Genomic DNA, 19,362 nt, shown 5'->3' on the forward strand with positions numbered 1-19,362 from the left:
CTTGGGCAGGGGATTCTTCTTAGTCTGATCATCTTGACAGCACTTCAGTTGTTCCCCCTCAGTTATTCCATTGACAACCTGCTTGTCAAAAAGTTGCTCCAGCAAACTTATGGTGATGGCAGGGGTCAGTTCACCCAGAGCAGGGCCCACTTGCACAAAGCGATCTTAGCACTAAGATGACCGTAACTCCCATACTTTAACATAGGCTTACAATAGTCTTAGCGCTAAGATCGCTTTGTGCAAGTGGGCCCAGGAGTCTAGGCATCATGACTTTAGGAGACAACTGGCTGGGTCGAGCGTCAGGGATGTTCACTTCCTTCTTAGCTGCCTCTTACTTCTGGCCTTCCTAATGGAATCCCAACAACTTGTTGAAGGCCAATAAGGAGGTTGTAGGGGGTGGTGCACTACTCACATCTCGTCTCTGCAGAGCATAAGACATCTCTACTTTTATTGCAGGAAGGATGAGGATCTCCCATGATCACATAATGACCACACAACTTGCATGAGGAGGGAGAGGTAAAGGAAGCCATGACAGCTCACACTCACAACACAAACTTTATACTTACGTGATTATCAACCGATCAACCAACTTACTGAAGATATGTTCCTAATTTAGCTGAAAAAAGTAGATGACTGAACTAGCTAGACTTAAGATTTAGATAAAGCGGGATTGCAGCCAAAATACATGATCATGGCAATGGCATAATGGTGGTAGAAAGATTTGTCATACTTATAAATTTTTGGCACAGCAAATTGCAGCACCTTAGATGACTAGCACATTTAATTTTATTTTGCACTTGTCCATAAAAAAGATCTCCTGCAGAGCTGCCATCTGGTTAATGGCAAAAGTGGCAGTCCACAAGGAAATGTCACTAGTCCTTCCTGAATTCTACTCTGACTACTCAGCCTCAGAATTGAGTTGTTATTTTTAACCCTCCAACCTGTGCAACTTATACCCAATGTTATTCACAACAGTATGTAGCAGTATGCTTGTAAATAGAATATTGTTAGATTTTAAAGTATCATCATAGTAACCAAACATGAATTAAATTAATAAGCTAACCTAAATATTTAACATATATGTTCCTAAATACTTGTGTTAACTTCAGCACTTGCACAAATCTACTAATTCACAGGTAAGCTAGTTCTGTATATAGCTTGGGTAGTTCAGACATTTCTTTCTTGGCTATTGTCAATGGGTTGGTCACAGGCTTGGCCTGTGATTAGGTGCTCTTTGTGATCTAGCTTTGTTGCATGTTCTCTGCAATTATGTGGGGACACTGATCACACTTCTACTAGTCAGTCAACACCTATTTTCTCAACACGTTCTCTACACTGAATCATATAGGGTAAGTTCATTTAATTATTACTTTATTTATCTGGGAGCTTAGGTTATGTATTTTAATCATGGTTGTTGGATATAGTATTTTAGCTAGCATTGTATTATGACATTGTAATGTATTCTTTATTCAACTTAACTGTGTATTTGACTGAGGTAATAGCCAAATGTACATTTATATATAAAATAGGTTTAAATTGGTTAGAAGTGATATATGTATATGTATCATGTATATATGTATAGTATTTTGTAGAATTTATAATGCTCGTATTCCATACATGCTAGTGTAACTGTGGCTATGTGATATATTTATAAGTAGTATACTTATATGTAGTATACTTATTTGTGCAGGGCTATTTCACTGCACGTCTCCATAAGAGAGTTTCCAGCCTGCGTCCCTGAGACGAGGTATGCTATTTATGTTTTATTAATTATGCATTATTAATTGTATATATATATAGAGTGTAATTTGTTTTATGTGGAAGGATTTGTTAATATATATATATGCCAAAAGTAAGGAATTATAGATTGAAATGTATAATTAGTATTGTTGTTATATAGTGCCTTTATAATGATACCCATGATATTTATATCAAGTTATGTATGTTTTAGGGCAGATCCGGACTACCGTGTAGTTCTCTACGCCCATTGAAAATAAATCCCTTGAACCCAACAAGTACTCTCTTATCTTTGAGAGGACCAGAGTACCGCTGTTACAATGGCATCCCTGGTGGGATCTTGATTTTCAATGGAGCCAGGAGAGTGAGAGGAACATCAGCAGCAGCCCCTGCAGTGATAGTGTATGAAGTTGTGCCCGACACTATTATCAAGTGAACATGTGTAAATATGTGTACATGAACTGTCCCTATTTGTGATCAGAGACACTTGCGTCTGTATACAGGCTATTGACACAGGATATCCTTAATATTTACAGCTGTATTTCATATTTTTGATAATTCTTTGGTGCCATTATTATTTAACAAACATGTTGGTGTTGTTGTTTTTTTCACCCATGTTGTTTATGTGAGCATGAGAATGGGTATGTTTTTTTGTGCAGCCATATTGAGCTCTGCTGCGGTGATTGTACATAATTAGTATTATGGGCCCTTAGTTTAGTTTGTATTAGTTAGTTTAGTTTAATTAGTTTTAGATAGTCTACTTTGTTCATACATTTTACTGTAATTAACTGATTCATTACTTGGTTTAATAGTTGACATCTTTTGCACAGACCTAATGATTGCACTGTTAGGTAGTGTTATTATCTAAGATTTAGCTAATCTTGGCATATACCATAAAAGAGTATATTGTTAAGTTACTGTTCAGTTGTGTTGTCACTGTGTCTCAGCATTTAATTAATATTATACATAGTTAATTAATATTATATAAGGTAGGTTTGCACTACACCTCTTTCAGCACACCTGTCCTATCCTGTTCAATCTTTGTGTGGTCTTGTGGTCAGTTGTATCAGTACAGTATGGATTAATTTGTCAGGTAAATGTTACTAACCCACAACACTTGGTAAACTAAACTAATTTTGTTATCTAACTAAACCTAAACCATTACTATCGTAAACTTGATAGTTGATAAAGCAAAACTAAACTATAAGCTCTTAACCCTTAAGTTGTATACAGGATTACCTTTACGTTAATTATGCATTGTTTCTCCATGTAGGTCTTATAAGCTTTACATTTTTGTGTTCGTGTTCATTTAAGGTAAAGCTATTACCTTCACTTCGGATTCATTCGTAATTGTATCCCTACATTATCATCATGTCCCAATTATCTTCTGATGAGTTGGCTTCTTTTCTTGCGGGATTTGAGAAGCTAGGTGTTACACCAAAAGGTAAGACTGAGGACGAGCTCAGGGATTGGGTAGCAGGTATGGTAGCAATACAGGAGTTGCAGGGCGCTACTGGTAGTCCACAGTTTAAATCTGAGGAGTCAGAGCATCATGCAACTCCATCAACCCAAAGTTTGCCCAGTTCGTTTAGTTTTAAACAAGCACCTCGTTTTTCTTGTTTTTCTGGTGATCCAATGGCCAAAGGTGAAACTTCATTTGATGTGTGGCACTACGAGGTTGAAAGTTTCGTTTGCAGTAAGACTCATTCTGAGGAGGAGATCTTACAGGCGCTCAGGAGAGCCCTTAGGGGTGAAGCTGCCCGTGTCATAATGAGGTTAGGTCACACTGCATCACTCACTTCAGTTCTTAATAAACTGAAAAGTGTATTCAGTCCATCAGTCATGGAGCAAGGTGAAGTCCTTATGGCCCAGTTTTATGGTGCACGCCAAGGGGAAAAGGAGGATGCTACAACATGGGGTTGCAGACTTGAGGACATGTTAGACAGGCTTGTCTTACAAGGTTTCATCCAACAGGATAGATCAAGCTCTGTTCTCAGGACAGTCTTCTGGTCAGGACTCAGGCAGGAACTGAAGGACTCAACAGGACACAAATTTGACACCATACAGGATTTCGACCAGCTCCGAGTCGCTATTAGGAGAATTGAATATGACCAGGAGCAAAGGAAACTGGAAGTACAGAAGAAACCTGTACCAGCCAAGGTCATGGCTTCACTTCAACCAACCTCTGAAGTATCAGCGTTGATGGGAGTCATTGACAAGCTGTCATCCAAGATTGATAATCTGGAGGCAAGGATGAATCAGTTCACTCCTACCGCATCCCAGGCACAACACAAGGGACAATATCATTATCAACATCATCATGGTAATCCTGATAACCCTGCACAACTACCTCATGATTTTGAACTACAGTCTGGAGTCCAGTGCTATAGGTGTGGACAATATGGTCACCTTATGAGAGGCTGTCGTGTCAACATAGATCATATGAGGCGTGGACCTTTAAATGGCAGAGGACCAATGTCAAGGGGCAGACATTAGGTTCTTTCAGACAGAGCTCCACTGAAGTCGTCCATTCCAAGATACCAGCTGGATTGATTGGAACAGCTAACGAGACAAATGTCATCATCAATGGTGTTTCACATAAGGCCCTCCTAGATACAGGATCATCAGTGTCAACTATCCCGGAAAGTTTCCATAAGGAGTGTTTATCATCATTGGAGATTAAGACCTTAGGTGATTTCATTCGTATTGAATGTGCTGATGGTGAGGCATTGCCTTATATGGGATATGTGGAAGTTCCAGTTGAAACTACTGGGTTATCTCCAGGTCTCAAAAGTAATTGTTTATTGTTAGTCATCCCAGACAGTGAGTACAACAAGAGTGTACCTGTTTTACTGGGGACTAATTACCTTATCCCAGCTCTTGAGAGCTGCAGGGAGGCAACTGGACCTAACTTTCTTCAAGTCAGCAAAATGCACACACCTTGGTATCTTGCCTTTAGGAGTATCATTTTGCAGGACAAGGAACTTAAAAGGAAAGATGGGACCCTTGGACTTATGCGTAGCTGTGAGGTGTCAAAAGTAGTTGTACCTCCCAACAGAACTGTAACAGTCAAGTGTTCACTCTACAAGGAACTGCCTTATAGAGAAACTTGTGTTATGCTTCATCCAGCCAAGAAGACATGTATATCACCGGGGATAGAGATAACTCCTGCATTATTCCGCTACCAGTACAAGCGATCACTACAAGTTCCTGTTCAATTGTCAAACCTGACCAACCAGACCATAGTTGTTTCCCCTAGGACAATCATCTGTGAGATACAACCAGTCCAAATTGAGAAAGTTGCACCCATCAACTTGGAACAGATTGCCACTGAAGTAAAACAGCACCCACTGGACAAGGTGAACATATCTCATAAAGTTACTGATGAACAGAAGAAGATGGGTGAAGAGTTAATTCAGAAATACAGCGATGTATTTTCAACAGGAGATTTAGATGTTGGCCACTACACTGATGTGAAACATCGGATTGAGTTGACAGACCCTACACCATTCAAGGAAAGACATCGACGCATACCGCCATCTATGTTTCAAGAGGTGAAGGACCATCTCCAACAGTTACTTGCTTGTGGAATCATCAGACGTTCTTATAGCCCATGGGCATCTAATGTAGTCCTTGTACGCAAGGCTGATGGATCTCTGCGTATGTGTATAGATTTTAGATCACTCAACCGTCGCACGGTTAAAGATGCCTACGCTTTACCACGCGCAGAAGAAATCTTTGACAGACTTGCAGGATCCAAGTTTTTCACTGTTATGGACATGAAGTCGGGCTACCATCAGATAGAAATAGAGGAAGGTCACAAAGCAAGAACAGCCTTTACAGTTGGACCTCTTGGGTTTTATGAGTACAATCGCTTGCCTTTTGGACTCGTAAATGCTCCAGCTACATATCAACGCCAGATGGAACATATGTTAGGAGATCTTCATTTGGAAATTTGCATGATATACCTGGATGATCTCATCGTGTTTTCTGATACTTTTGAAGAGCATCTCATTCGATTAGAAAGGATTTTCCAACGTCTGAGGAAAAGTGGAATAAAGTTGGCACCCAAGAAGTGTAACTTCTTACAAGAACAAGCAAAGTTTGTCGGCCACATTGTATCAGCAAATGGAGTTCAAACTGACCCTGCAAAGATTGAGAAGGTACTGAATTGGCCAACTCCTAAGAGTCCAGAGGAAGTTCGTCAATTCCTTGGGTTTGCCGGATACTACAGAAAATTTGTTAAGAATTTCTCTAATATCGCTTGGCCTCTCTCACAGTTGCTCCCTCCAACTGTGAAGAATAATCGCTTCAAGAAGAAAACAGACTTGAAAGTTAAATGGACTTGGGGTCAGGATCAGGAATCAGCCTTCAAGCAACTGAAAGATGCTTTGTCAAAGCCACCTATTCTTGGATATGCAAATTATGGTCTTCCTTTTGAAGTTCATACAGATGCAAGCTCACTCGGATTAGGTGCCATTCTCTACCAAGAACAAGAAGGACAAAAGAGAGTCATCGCCTATGCCAGCAGAGGTCTGAATAAAGCAGAGAGGAACTACCCAGCACACAAGTTGGAGTTCCTAGCATTAAAATGGGCAGTATCGGAGAAATTTTATGACTATCTCTACGGAAATCAGTTCACTGTACTGACGGACAACAACCCTCTCACATACGTTTTGACTACAGCCAAATTGGATGCTACTGGACACAGGTGGATTGCAGCTCTTTCCGCATTCAACTTTGATATTAAGTATCGTCCAGGAAAAGGTAACATAGATGCTGATGCGCTCTCAAGGTTGCCACAAGAAGAAGAGACAGATACTATAGCTACTACATCTGTAAAGGCGATCTGCAATAGTTGTCAGACATCTAACTACATTGAGAGTTTATGCTTTGCAGCTGAAGTTATTGCAGATGACGACGTTGAATACAGGAACAACATATCTAGCTTCACTCTAAGGGATTGGAGGAAAGCACAAGACAGGGATCAAGTACTCAACAGAGTCATTGACGGACTACATCACCACACGATACCAGAGGATATTCCTACTGGTCTTCTCAGAGAATTCAGTCATCTCCAATTACAACAGGGAGTGTTGTACAGAATTACTACCATGGATGGAGAAGAAAGGAAGCAACTTGTTCTCCCAGCAGAATTCATCAAAAGAACACTAAACGGACTTCATGATGAGATTGGACATCTCGGCCGAGATCGGACTCTAGCTCTCTGCAGGGACAGATTTTACTGGCCTGGAATGGCTAAAGATGTGGATCAGTGGATAAAAAACTGTGACAGATGCTTCAGAAGAACACCAGCAGAAGCCAGAGCTCCTCTTCTCTCCATCACTACCAGCCAGCCCCTTGAGTTAGTTTGCGTCGACTTCCTTACACTGGAGATGTCAAAGGGAGGATATCAACATATTCTTGTTCTGACTGACCATTTTACAAGATATGCTCAGGCCTACCCTACTAGGAACATGACTGCGAAGACCACTGCAGAAGTCCTATTTAACAACTTCTTTGTACACTATGGCTTCCCACAAAGACTACATGCAGATCAAGGCGCCAACTTTGAGAGTAACCTAATCAAGGAACTATGTAAGCTGGCGGGAATAAAAAAAAGCAGGACCACACCTTACCACCCACAAGGAAATGGAATGACAGAAAGATTCAATCGGACACTGATAAGTATGTTAGGTTCTTTGCAACCATCCCAGAAGACCAACTGGAAGTCATATGTAGCACCACTCGTTCATGCTTACAATGCAACACGACATGAATCGACCGGAGAAAGTCCTTTTTTTCTTATGTTTGGCAGACAGCCACGTTTACCTGTTGACATTGCATTTGGAATAGGTTCTCCACAAGGTAGACAATCTAAGACCATCTACATCAAAGATCTGCGCCAACGGCTTGCTGACTCCTACAAGTTTGCAACAGCTGCTGCACATAGAGCCAGGGAGAGACAGAAGAGTAGGTATGACATCAAGATCAGAGGAGCCATTCTCAACATTGGAGACAGAGTCTTAGTGAAGCAGCTTGCATTTGATGGAAAGCACAAACTGGCAGACAAGTGGGAAGAAAGCACATATGTTGTGAGGGACCAGCCCAACCCAGAAATCCCAGTGTACTGTGTACAAAAGGAAGATGGAGATGGACGGCTAAGGACGCTTCATCGAAACTTGTTGCTGCCAGTGGGTTCACTAGAGATCAACACTGACATGAATAGGACGGTTCCCGTTCCAAAGCCAAGAACGAAGTACCTGGGACCAATAGTGAAGGAACAAGAGTCGACCCAATCACTATCAGACAGCGAGTCTGATGATGATCCCATAGTACTGGTTGAGTCACAACCTGTGGACCTGAGTGATGTGTCTTCAGTGGTTAGCATTCCGTCAAATGCTGCCCCACAAGCTGAAGCAGATGGACATGAAACCTATGTAGATGTGGAATTAGAAGATTCCACTGCTGCAATGGTTCAAGAGGGGGAAGAAGGAGGTAATTCCACAGCTGGTGATAGTCCTCAACTGGAAGCTGAGGAAGAAGGAGCGGCAAAGCCGGAACAGGAACCAGAACCAGAGCCAGAACAGGAACCAGAACCAGAACCAGATCCAAAAACAGATCCAGAACCAGATCCAGAACCTATTAGGGTGCCTAGGAGAGTTCTACCAACTCTACCACCTAGGCGATCTACAAGACAGCGTCAGCCGCCAGCCTGGATGGGAAGAGGAGAGTTTTGTATGAGTCAAGCACCAACATTGTTGACAGACTGGAAAACAAGAGCATCATTTCTTAAGACTCTAGCTGAAGGCAGACTTTTGCAGGACCTCCCAGAAGACGCCTACAAGGCTATGCTATTTCTGATAACTGGTTCTGCTGTAACATAGAATATATTTCGGGACGCCATTTTCTGTGGCAGGGGAGAATGTAGCAGTATGCTTGTAAATAGAATATTGTTAGATTTTAAAGTATCATCATAGTAACCAAACATGAATTAAATTAATAAGCTAACCTAAATATTTAACATATATGTTCCTAAATACTTGTGTTAACTTCAGCACTTGCACAAATCTACTAATTCACAGGTAAGCTAGTTCTGTATATAGCTTGGGTAGTTCAGACATTTCTTTCTTGGCTATTGTCAATGGGTTGGTCACAGGCTTGGCCTGTGATTAGGTGCTCTTTGTGATCTAGCTTTGTTGCATGTTCTCTGCAATTATGTGGGGACACTGATCACACTTCTACTAGTCAGTCAACACCTATTTTCTCAACACGTTCTCTACACTGAATCATATAGGGTAAGTTCATTTAATTATTACTTTATTTATCTGGGAGCTTAGGTTATGTATTTTAATCATGGTTGTTGGATATAGTATTTTAGCTAGCATTGTATTATGACATTGTAATGTATTCTTTATTCAACTTAACTGTGTATTTGACTGAGGTAATAGCCAAATGTACATTTATATATAAAATAGGTTTAAATTGGTTAGAAGTGATATATGTATATGTATCATGTATATATGTATAGTATTTTGTAGAATTTATAATGCTCGTATTCCATACATGCTAGTGTAACTGTGGCTATGTGATATATTTATAAGTAGTATACTTATATGTAGTATACTTATTTGTGCAGGGCTATTTCACTGCACGTCTCCATAAGAGAGTTTCCAGCCTGCGTCCCTGAGACGAGGTATGCTATTTATGTTTTATTAATTATGCATTATTAATTGTATATATATATAGAGTGTAATTTGTTTTATGTGGAAGGATTTGTTAATATATATATATGCCAAAAGTAAGGAATTATAGATTGAAATGTATAATTAGTATTGTTGTTATATAGTGCCTTTATAATGATACCCATGATATTTATATCAAGTTATGTATGTTTTAGGGCAGATCCGGACTACCGTGTAGTTCTCTACGCCCATTGAAAATAAATCCCTTGAACCCAACAAGTACTCTCTTATCTTTGAGAGGACCAGAGTACCGCTGTTACAAGTATATATGAAATCTACAGTTCAAGTTCAAGAGTATATTGGATATCAACTTAGTGTACATAGGGAGCCTCAGTGCACGGTTCCTTTAAATGAAAAAGAACAAAATTAAACGTTCCATTTCAATAGTGAATTTCTTCAAGAGAAAAATAAATCGATAATGACTGTTTGTCTCATATGTAAACTTTGTAAACAGTTATTGGATTAACTCTGGCTCATTTCAAACTATGGTTTGAAGGAAATGAAGTCAAATTTGCATAAACAGCATCCTGTCAAAAATTGAAACGAATACACATCATGTTTTAAATTAACACAATAAATGAAAATTTCAGTGTTGCTATAAAAAAACATCCCTTAGTCACGGAAACCGTCCACAATTTTCTTCCTTATTACTGTGCAATTCTCTATAAATGTATTTGCCAATGAACATACCAGGAAACAACATGACACCTGACAACTGAATTTCACAAGAGCAAAGTTAATCAGAGCTGAATTAATCATCCACATATACCATATTATCATACTTACGTCTGATGCACACATCCCATTCTTGGGTACGTTTTGAGAAAAAATGCTATTGCATATATTGTGCACAGTCTACAGGTGATTCAGTTATGATGAGTCACTGTTTGAGGTTTCCCGCAGTCTTGCTATTTCGATCACGACAACAGTATTGGCATATCAAAGTCAAATAACAAAGAATTTTTACATGTCAAAGTCTGACGATTATGTATACATTCTCTGACAACTAAGGTTCGTTTAAAGGCATCAGTGGTGGTAATCTGACCATGGTTGCTGTAAATATAGGTGAAAAAATTGTAAATGTTTTTCTAATCTGGATACTTCTAATAACATGACATTTCCTGATGTATTGATGTTTCCACACCATGAGTGAACATGCCCCAATGTATTGCATGGATCAATAATTCTAGAGACTTTACTTCTTAGTTCACCAGACTGAAATTCAAGTGAGCTTTTGTCGTGGCCTTTTTGTGAGTCATTCGTCCTAAACATCTTCTACTCAGAAACCACTGATCCAATGGTACTGAAAATCCTGATACTTATTCCAATAAATTATGACATCACAATTTGTCAGAGAGGTTCGAATCCAACTTTCAATATGGTCGCCTTGTCAGTCACATTCAAAACCTATTTTAGACCATTATTCAGTCATTTTTGTTGAAAATGAAATGAAATGAAATTTGGCATGTGCAATAGTAGTGGGGCTCAACAGACATGTTCCATTTTTTGCAATATTATAGATTTTGACCTTGATTTGACCTTTTCACTTCAACCTTACTGCAAGCTGAAACTTGTCCTGGACATTGCTGTCAGTTTTGATCAAAATGTAATGAAATTTGGTTTATGTGTAATTAGCTGTTGGGCTGAACACATGTTCCATATTCATCAATATATTAAATTTTGACCTTTATTTGACCTATGCAGTTTAACTGAAACTTACAGTCAGATGTGTTTAAAATGTAATGAAATTTGGTGTGTACAGTTAGTAGTGGTGCTCAAAATATACGTTACATTTTTTGCAATATATTAAATGTTCACTTTTACATTGTAACCATGCTCCTAAATTCTCTTAAAATACATCATCTGTAAACAACATCTCCTCAGAAACCACTGGATCAATGAAGCTGAAATTCGACATGATTGTTCGCAACAAAAATGACATACCAATTTGTTCAAGAGTATCTATCAAATACGATCTGCCACAGCAGCCATATTGATCAATTCTTTTGGCCATTACTCTCACCTTATTTGTTCAAAATGTCATGGAATTTAGTACCTGTTTAGTTTGAACACATGTTCTGCTTTTTGCAATATTTAAAACTTAAATCTTGTTTTGTTCTTAAATACGCTCAAAAGGCATACATGTATTTGGCTGAGGGAGCTGCACTTTGGCATGTATGTTTCTCCTTATGATGACATCATATTTTGTTTTTAGATTTTAGTGGTAGCTTTTTAGTCCTGAGTATTTATGCAGAAAATATGTGAATATCAATACTGACAGCAACTGTATTTAAGTGTCTGTCTTTGCTGACATTTTAAACTATTGACTACATATCCAGGTGAACTGGTTCTATTTTTGTTAAAATATTCAGGTAATTTGTTTTCAATTGCATTGTATGGAAAACATATCGTTTACTAAACAACAACATCTTGCAAGAGAAAAGAATTTCTGGATATCAACTTCTTTATGAGGATCTTTATGAGTTATTCACTTGATGAAGGAGTAAGTATATACTCCGAAACGTTCCTCATAATAAAGGCATCCATAAATTCATCAGGTTTGAACCTCCCATAAAAAACCTTCAAAGAAATGGGCATCACACAGTAACTTTTTTTTTTCTGGTCTCTTGGATTTTTGAAAAAAATTGATGTACAGCGTTAAGTGTTGTGGTCTAAACACATTATGATTCAATGGAAGAAATGGAACATGCATTTGTTGAAAGCAATATTAAGGATGGGAAAGAAATAACAAAAGAATGCAAGTTCATTGGATTAATCATTGATGAAACAGTAAATGTTACAGTAAAAAAAACCTGAAAATGCTCATCAGAGTAGTGCTTAACCGAAAAACATAAGACAATATTTCTGAGTAATTTTACAGTACACTGTGGGGCGGCAGAGTGTGTCACAGAGAAGGTGAAATAAGGGTTACTACAGTGGAACATTCCTACCGAAAAGGTTATCGGTCCAGGGTCTGATGACGAAAGCGTGATCACTGGACAGCAAAGTGGGGTCGGTGTTCGACTGCAACAAGGCAGCAGCCTTTTCATGATTTATGTGCACTGAATCACCCATAGGGTGGCTTCAGCATCCCTTGATGTAGCCAAAGTATCCAAGACTATCGCCAATTATAGATCAACACTGAATAACATTTACAAACTGTACAAATATTTAGCTACGAGATACACCAGATTACGTGAACTGTCTGATGTTCTTCTGATTCTGATTTTCAAGTGAAAAACAGCCTTTGAGGAGACAAAAGATAACTGGTCTGCACTTGTCATGGAAATAGAAGAAGGAGCAGCAGAGCGAAATAATGGTGCAGCAGTCAACATCCAGAAAAAATGAAATTATACTCATTTATTGCAACAACCTACATGCTATCGGTTGTGTTGTATCATATGGACAAACTTGTCACAATATTTCAGAAAGAAATTCTGAAACTTGGCACGATAATGCCAATTTTGAACTCAACCTGTGACTCACTGCAAGGATTGCTAGAAACACCTGGAGGAAAAGAGCAATCATTTATTGACAACATCGGAAACAGCGTGTTTCGTAGTGTGAAACTTACATACATGACAGATTTCCCGAAGACAGTCTGTCTGACCCTTACTTGTCTTGACAAAGTCCCAAACCCATCTCACTTCCCAGATTCACAAGAAGAATTGAATGACTATGGAAGGGATTCCCTAAATCAGCTGAATACCCATTTCAGCCCTTAGATTGGTCCAATAAATAATGACGACTCACACATGTCATAGATTGAAGTCACTGATTTCGTCTCTTTGTCAACAGCTTTTTATGTTTATGATTAAGAAACAGCCTGTGAAGTAATTATTGTGGACTTATTTATTTTGAAGAATTGACTTCAAAAGTATTTGATTATTTGGAGGATTAAACATAAAAACCAGTGTGCACACTGTGTAAATCTTCAATATATCACTTTGAATGTCTGGTTTTATTTCAATCAGGAGTCAAATTAACACTGTGCTAATGTAGCTGTATAATTCTAATGGTTTATTATGACCTTGTTACTTAACCTGGATTTTATATTGTGCGCTGAATATCTTACTTGTCATTAGGAATTTGGTTTGATTTTGTTCACTGCAATTAAATGTATTGATCACCGTTCCCTTGAACAGGAAGAACTACATACATGTATATTACTTGTACTGTATAACCAGGAGCTTGCAACTCAGACAGGGTATATGACCAAGGGTGTTGAGTAGTTTACAATACCAATGTATTATATTTTGCTTCAGTCTCTGACAGAATATTAATAATGCGACTATTACCTAAATTTAAGTTCTTTCACATGTGGACTGGACCGGAAAACATAATGTGCATTTGAGACACAGTTTCAAAACTGCACTAAAAAGAATATATTATACATTTCAGTTTCACACAAAATCTTCCTTAAGAAGATTTGTCTTCCCACCAGGTTTTTTTCTCTCCAGAAGCTCTTACATAAAGAAATAAGGCATGCACAAACGGAACATGGTCAGTTAATTCTGAAGTGCTGTGACAGATCATTTAATTAGTTTAGCATGTTAAATCCATGTGTTTATCTGTTGGCTTGAATGTTTACACTGCAATCAGCAGTATTCTGCTATTCTGTAAATCTGTATGTGATGGGAGTGACTGATATCATGAGCTGAGTCCCACGTTGTCAGGGTACGACTGCACGCATTCAACAAAGCCACTGTGTCTGACCCACCAATCCAGTTTAGTTGCCATGTATGACCAGCAAGAGTCCTGAGGTCGAGTGACTGATATCATGAGCAGAGTCCCACGTTGTCAGGGTACGACTGCACGCATTCAACAAAGTCACTGTGTCTGACCCACCAATCCAGTTTAGTTGCCATGTATGACCAGCAAGAGTCCTGAGGTCGAGTGACTGATATCATGAGCAGAGTCCCACGTTGTTAGGGTACGACTGCACGCATTCAACAAAGCCACTGTGTCTGACCCACCAATCCAGTTTAGTTGCCATGTATGACCAGCAAGAGTCCTGAGGTCATATTCTAACCCGGGCTCCCTATGTAGTAGCTAAATGTATGACATGGGTGCAATTATGCTAAGGTAGGGCCCTTAACAGATGAAAGAAATCTATTAGGTTCTCAATTAGTTCATGAAACATTCTGACATTTCGTAATGTTTTGTACATATACTGTATGATAGTAGTGTATGAATATTGCCAACTCTTGTATCAAATTTCCAGGAGTCATCGCCACATTCTTTGAGATATTCCTCGTTCACTCTAGATATTCTCAAAGATATTATATTGGATTAGCAGTTTATTGTCTTATTCCACTGTATCCCATCTTCTAAAATAAGTGTTATATTGGACAAAGGTTGTCATGATTTGGATACCATGATAAAAGCATCAAATTCTGGTTCCAACGTTGTTGTTTTATACTGTGAAACTTTATTGAAATATATACTAATCAATATAGAAATGTTGTCTTTCTCTGATGTTTTGAAAGACACACCATGATGTCAAACAAAAGGTTTGTATCAAATTTGATGATAAAACTCATACTCAAGTAGTAATTGGGTAACGTGAGTCAAATTACACTTAAACAATCAGGTGAACGTGAGTATCTTAGAACAATGTCATCAAGAGCCATCCATTTCATTATTCCTCATCTTTATATGTAGTATGATATCACCATCTCTTATGATTTGTGATGATAGCTAATGTACATGACTTCAATATCGATATTTGTGTTGGAACAGTTTCATTACCCATGAACAAAACAATACAAAAACATATTCTTGTGATCTTAAGCCATTTTTCACAATGTTTAAGAGTTACAATGGCCTTGTTCTAAGCATAGTAGAGTTGTGTCCCTTTATCTTTGAGCACTTTAATACCAATCTGTCTTTGATGTCATAGAAGAAAAACAGTTTTTGTCATGACAACAAGTTATTTTCGCATTGAATGTGTTACGTTATACATAAGCATACAAATCCATTTGATATATCAGTATGTTGTTTCGAAAATAGGCAGTATTTCTTCTCTCAGTACCACATGTGCAGTTCCAATATCAGATATGAAAAGCATAGTAGAGGTGAGAATATAGAAATACTGTTTGACTATTTTGTGAAAGAAACAAATAAAAAAGTTAAATGTAACTCTGAGACACTTTATGTCTAAAGGATTTGTGTCTCACTCCACACCAAGTTCCACAATGTGCATGTGTCAGTGGCCAAACATTGATCTGGATGGCCATGGATTCGGATGTCTATGAATGAAAGTAATCAATGCAAAGATGTTGCTGATAGAGTATCACCCTGATCATAGGTATTCAGGGATCTGGCAATGATAAGGCAGGTATGTTTTATATGTATCTTTATCACCACTGATAAAATAAAATTGTCTCTCTTCAAGCCACAGTACCTTACATTGCTACAATAGGTCAAGACTGTTTTGAGACTTAAAAAACATCAAAAAATATTTTTACAAAGATACACATGAAATAGTTCTTTTCATTTGGATAAATTACACAGTGTAGTTGTCACTCAGGCCCATGTATTAATTCAATCTAAATCACATGTTTTGGAAGAAAGCGGCAAACAAATATATTTTTTTCAGAATACCAAGGATGTTTTGTGTTGCACCAATGGCATCACAGTGCATGTAGGTTAATATATCGATACACAGGTGTTCATGATCACATCACCAGAGGTTATTACAGGAAAAAGCTAATCACTGCTTGAATTGAATATATTTTCTGTTAACATTCTCTCACATCACAAACACTTAGCTGAAGATTACAGAGACATATAAATCAACCATTATGTGTTTCTATTACACTAAAAACTTCATATTTTCTGTTGATGATATCCATGTGAGTGCTATGGAATAAGTGCTTTACAGTACATGCCTAAGGTGGAAGAGGTAACATTCTGTAGATCAATTTTTCAACATTTACAAACATGATGCCATTTGTTTGTGTAATCATACACTGTAAGCCTTTCAAAAATCTTATTGATGATCACAGAATGGGCTCAGTCCTATCAGTATCATACCAGTGTTACCTCATATTTTCTGTCTGTAAAAGTATTTTTTAAGACATTCATTAATCTTGCACATCTTCTTGCACGCTTCATTCCATAATGGCCACTCTGCTTGTCGTAAGAGGAGACTAACGGGATAGGGTGGTCAGGCTCGCTGACTTGGTTGAAGCATGTCATTGATCCCAATTGCGTGGAACGATGTTCATGATATCAATCACTGGATTTTCTGGTCCAGACTCGATTATTAACAGACTGCCGTCATATAACTGGAATATTGATCAGTGCGGCGTAAAATAACAAACACAACAAAATCATTCCATAATGACCAAGTATACATCCTCACAAAACAACATCTAAACATACCTTGACAACATCATTCGATGACTCTGTTATGAAAACTTTAAACACGAGAGTGACCAGTGTTTCTCCTGCATCAATGATGTAGGTACAGTACAGCTTGTTGCCATAATTGCCAGGGTAGTTAGGTGAGGAGATGGAGCCAGAAGAGCCTGTGTAGCGCCCACCGCATCCTGAAGTAGATACAATAAGGCTTGTTAACATGGCTTGTTTATAATGTGTCTTCTCACCAAGAAATTAGAGAAATCCATGGATTTATAAAAAAAATTGGTGTAGTATGTGAATGAGTAAAAGCTCAAACAGTTGTTTCAGAAGATAACATAATTACTTTTAATGTGGAACAATATTTCTCTGCCAATTCCAGCATAATTAATGCCCTCAATGCTACTGTCAAACCCATTCGACAGGCGCATAGTCGAAGGACACCCAAAAATGAAACTTGCTATAACAGATTAACAAGTTGGCTTAGCGTATATTTTAAGTTACGTATGCATAAATGCTCAGCTTGCAAAATATCAAAACTTTCAGTAGTTTATTTACATAAAAATAAAACATCACGAGTTAAGAAAGTATCGACATCATTTATCGGCACACAATTACCAGAAACGGACATTGTTGACATGTGGCACTTCACGTTCAGCGGCAATCAGTCCGATATTTTCTTAATAATTTTATAATTTTTCATATTCGATCATCAAACAATAGTTATCATTTTTAATAATAAAAACAATACTACCTCTATTACATCATAGCCATAAATCCTGTATTTTGGCTGCAGACACGCTATTACTTAATCTTCAGATTTTCAACAGAAATCCTCTTCACTGTCAACTATTGTCTGGAATTTAAGGTACCAACGTTTACTACAATATCTGAAAAACTATTGGACCTACTCCAGTCAAAGTTGGTATGAGATTATTAAACAGTCATATATAACTGGATATTACATTTAAAGACAATCGGTGCATGAATAAAAAATCTGTCTCTTTAGCTATCACTATATTTCATCAACAACCAGACCTGTTCGTCACGGGTGGAACAAGCATTCATTGTAACAGCTATCTGCATAATGCTACCCCTGCGTCACAGGGCCATATGACACAGTTGAACCAATCAACTCACCTCCAAAGGGTGCACGGGTATCAGCACGCACGAATACGGTGTTAGCTTTGGGCGTCTCAATGTGCGTGGTTCCCGTGCACCCTTTCGAGTTGAGTTGATTGGTTCAACTGTGTCATATGGCCCTTTGACGCAGGGGTAGCATTATGCAGATGGTTGTTTCAATGAATGCTCATTCCACCCGTGACAAAACAGGTTTGGTTGTTGATGAACTAAAGTGATACCTAAAGAGACAGATTTTTTATTCTTGCACCGATTGTTTTTAAATGTAATATCCAGTTACGTATGACTGTTTAAAAATCTCATACCAACTTTGACTGGAGTAGGTCCGATAGTTTTTCAGATATTGTAGTAAACGTTCGTACCTTAAATTACCTTGCAGACTATACACACAACTAGTTTTTCACCCAGTAGCACATGTAGCTCTTCAGCTCTTCTGTGCATAAAGGCAGGAAAAACGTCACTTCTTTCCAAAACATCTCACCACTGGAGGCAGATGAATTGGGGAGGTGGGTGGGAGTATTTACTGATGTAATAGAGGTAGTATTCTTGGAATTATTAACAATGATAACTATTGTTCGATAATTCCTGCAAATCCTTTACCTCTGTTACATCATAGCCAGAATATACCAGAGGGATAAGGCGGGATCTGTCTCTAGTAACTCCCTGTGTAGTTGACAGCAATCCAATATGAGTTCTTGTATATTTCCAGATTCAAACCCTTTCTAGAATCTATTTTAGAGGACTTGAAATAGGGTATTATGATTATATCAGTCAATATGCGATACCTTCACTTGAAGTACCTTATTATTTGCTGATAATCATGAAATGATGTCTTTAGTTCTATTCTAACTCATCATTTGTCGCAGATTCTGAGAGTGACATAACTTCCGGTTATGACGTCACTACTGGTTCTAAATGACGTCAATTCCTCTTTTATGACTGGTTTTGATGTCATTTCTGGAACATCTGACGTCATTTAAGACGTCACTTCCGGTCTATATTCCTTCTGATTGTGATGTCACTTCTGGTAGATCTGTTTATCAGCTGTTCTAATACAGCAACCGTAACTTTAGTGATATCTTTATCCAAGTGGGTTTTGAATGAGAGGAATAGCTGTCGAAGACGTCGGCAATGTGGATCAGTGGCTGTCAGATAGAACTTGAGATTGTATAGGACAAAGGAGGCGATCAGGATGATCCACTGTAGGTGCCAAGGCGGGAATAGTATAATATCTATGACCCAATGGACCAGTAGCAGTGGACTGATTTTTGGCTATAAAATCCGGGACAGACCACAAGGTGATGGAGGTCCAGTTGGGAGTGTGAGTGAGACTGGAATAGTTGAGAGCTTGGAGTTCAGAAACTCTGGCTGCAGT

At 38.3% G+C, this 19,362-nt stretch overlaps 1 protein-coding gene across 1 annotated transcript in view; it reads right to left on the bottom strand.

Annotated features, from left to right (window-relative positions):
- Nucleotides 1-19,362, bottom strand: part of LOC139457382 (scavenger receptor cysteine-rich domain-containing protein DMBT1-like) — a 148,941-nt gene that overhangs the window by 101,420 nt on the left and 28,159 nt on the right. Inside the window, exon 4 of the mRNA XM_071238787.1 lies at nucleotides 16,872-17,038. Within this exon, the coding sequence (XP_071094888.1) occupies nucleotides 16,872-17,038 (167 nt within the window). The remainder of the gene's footprint in view (nucleotides 1-16,871; nucleotides 17,039-19,362) is intronic.

The sequence above is a fragment of the Haliotis cracherodii genome, unplaced genomic scaffold (genome assembly GCF_022045235.1).
Source record: "Haliotis cracherodii isolate W230 unplaced genomic scaffold, xgHalCrac1.p SCAF_12, whole genome shotgun sequence".
NCBI lineage: Eukaryota > Metazoa > Mollusca > Gastropoda > Lepetellida > Haliotidae > Haliotis > Haliotis cracherodii.